Source organism: Penaeus chinensis, chromosome 31 (assembly GCF_019202785.1).
Source record: "Penaeus chinensis breed Huanghai No. 1 chromosome 31, ASM1920278v2, whole genome shotgun sequence".
NCBI lineage: Eukaryota > Metazoa > Arthropoda > Malacostraca > Decapoda > Penaeidae > Penaeus > Penaeus chinensis.
The window spans coordinates 36254076-36256575 of record NC_061849.1 but is presented as its reverse complement, the minus strand read 5'-3'; the positions used below and the strand labels follow the sequence as shown (position 1 = coordinate 36256575).

Genomic DNA, 2500 nt, shown 5'->3' with positions numbered 1-2500 from the left:
GGAGGGAAAAAGGGAAGGGGAAAAGAAGGGGGGAAAAGGGCGGAAAAAGAAGGGGGAAGAAAGGGAAAAAAAAAAAAGGTGAAAAAAAAAAGAAAAAAACTTAAAAATTAAAAAAATTTTAATTAATATAATATAAAATATTTTAAATTTTTTATAATATTAAAAAAAATAATTTTAATATTTAATTTTAAAATTAATAAAAATTATAATTTATTAAAAAAATAAATTATATAATATTTATATATTTTTATGTTTTTGTGTGTGTGTGTGGTGTGTGTGTGGTGTGTGTAGAAAAAAGAACTTGAACCGAAGCCAACGTCCCGCGTGACGCCAACATAATGTGGGTGAGGAAGGTTGCCACTGTTGTCGGGTCCCGGATGTAGTTGCTAATGCATACTTTGAATAATTTAGCGCTTTAGTGTTCCGGTGATATTTGATGTATTTCGTGAGGGTATAGATGCATAATTAAAAAGGGAATTAATGAATAATGAACAGGTATAGTTGAACAGTTTGTACACACTTGTACGTTACTCTGTCTCTTTATATATGTGTTTTTTAAAAAAAAATCTTTAAAAACCTTTTTTCTTCATTAATTTCCCCTTTTCCCCCTCTCTCTCTCTCTCTCTCTCTATCTCTCTCTTTTACCCCCTCTCTCCCCCCCCTCTCTCTCTCTCTCTCTCTCTCTCTCCATAGAGTGAGTGAGAGAGACAGAGGGTGCTGAGTGGGACGCTGCCTCCCAAGGTCATTTTCACGAGGAGTCAAGGCTCTTAAGGTAGCCCTTGAGCTGTGTCTTGGGTGGATCTCTGGAGGGTTTATGCCCGGTTCCTTAGATTCCTTTGTCTTTATCTGCCTTTCGCTCTTTCTCTCCTTTTATTTGATTTATTCATTCTTTTTTACTCTGCTTCCTTTCTTTTAATATCGATTATCATTTCGTCTCTCCCTCTCTCTCCCATTCACCCTCTCTCTCTCTCATTTAGTCTCTCTCTCTTCTCAACTACTTTTTTCTCACTCTCACTCCCATTTACTCTCTCTCTCTCTCTCTTTCTTCCACCTCTCATTTCTCTCTCTCTCTTCCACCTCTCGTTTATCTCTCCTCTCTCGTTACCGCTATGCATTGTAACTCACCTCTCTTATTCTCTCCGTCTTCGTCAAAATACTAATTTCATCTTTTCTGAACAAATAAACACGTGATGTTTCTAAAACTCCACAACGTGGGCATACTGTCTCAATTCATTGGCATTTCCAGTCAACAAACTTTGGAAATGCTAATGAGCTTCAGGTTTACGCTAATGTTATTGTTATTTTGTACTGCAGTTCTGTCCAGTGTTTTTGTGTTATGATCTATCGGGAAAAAATTGAAAGTTTACTGTATAATTTAGCGATTTTGATTTTTTTTGTGGGATAATGAGGAGCTTTTACTCTTATGCCTAGCGGTTTTTAAAGTCCTGTCAGGCGGTTTTAAGGTCCAGTCTAGCGGTTTTAAGGTCCAGTCTAGCGGTTTTAAGGTCCAGTCTAGCGGTTTTGTGGAAATATCAATGAAAACAATGATTTCGTCTCCACCTCACACGCACACACCACAGACACACGCACAAAATCGAAGTAAAAAACGAATCATGTTCCGGTGTGGACTTACTATGATTTTTTTTTAGCGAGGAGACCGCGGGGGTGCGCTTGCAAACACCATATAGACAGGAAGTTATACGTATGCGATCATAGATGCACGCACACACACACAAACACTCACTTTGTTGTTGTTAATATCATTATTATTGCTCTTGTCGTTTTGGTGTCTTTGTTATTGCTTTTGTTGTCATCTATCATTATTTGTCATTATCTGTCTATACATCCATTTTTTAAAATTCTAATGATATAATCTTGTAACCAAATATTTAGTTACAATTTCCATGTTATTTCCAAAAGAGTGAGAGGAAGTTTAAAGAAAGTACACCTGGAGCTTCATCGGCGGCGGAAAGGAGGCTACTCTCAGATTTCCACAAAACTGCTAAAATGGACTTTAAAAACCGCTAGACTGGATTTTAAAATCTCTAGATTGGACTTTAAAAAACTCTAGATTGAACTTTGAAAGCCGCTAGACTGGATTTTAAGAACCGCTAGATTGGACACTAAAAACTGCTAGATTGGACTTTTGAAAACCGCTAGACTGGATTTTAAAAACCGCTAGACTGGACTTTAAAAACTGCCAGACTGTTCTTAGAAAACCGCTAGACAGGACACTAAAAATCGCTTAATCGCTAGAATGGCAACACTGCAATTATCTATTAACAGTGACGTGTCCAAACTTTTTCCTCCCTGATCTGCGTGAAAAGTCGCCTCTCTTTTCCGATTTGGACTGAAAGGTCACTTTTGAAATGAAAGCCACCCGCCCCCCTCTCACCTGCGCCTTCACGCTCCTTTCTTTCGACGCAAATCTGGATTAATCCTACGCGTGATGAGAACGTTGAAATCGGGAAAGAATATATATATATCGGGTTTGCGATCC

General features: G+C 37.9%; 1 protein-coding gene across 1 annotated transcript in view; it reads right to left on the bottom strand.

The window, feature by feature from the left end:
- Window positions 1-2500, bottom strand: part of LOC125042156 (potassium channel subfamily T member 2-like) — a 443899-nt gene that overhangs the window by 68247 nt on the left and 373152 nt on the right. The window contains exon 18 of the mRNA XM_047637623.1: window positions 753-803. Coding sequence (XP_047493579.1) covers window positions 753-803 — 51 coding nt within the window. The remainder of the gene's footprint in view (window positions 1-752; window positions 804-2500) is intronic.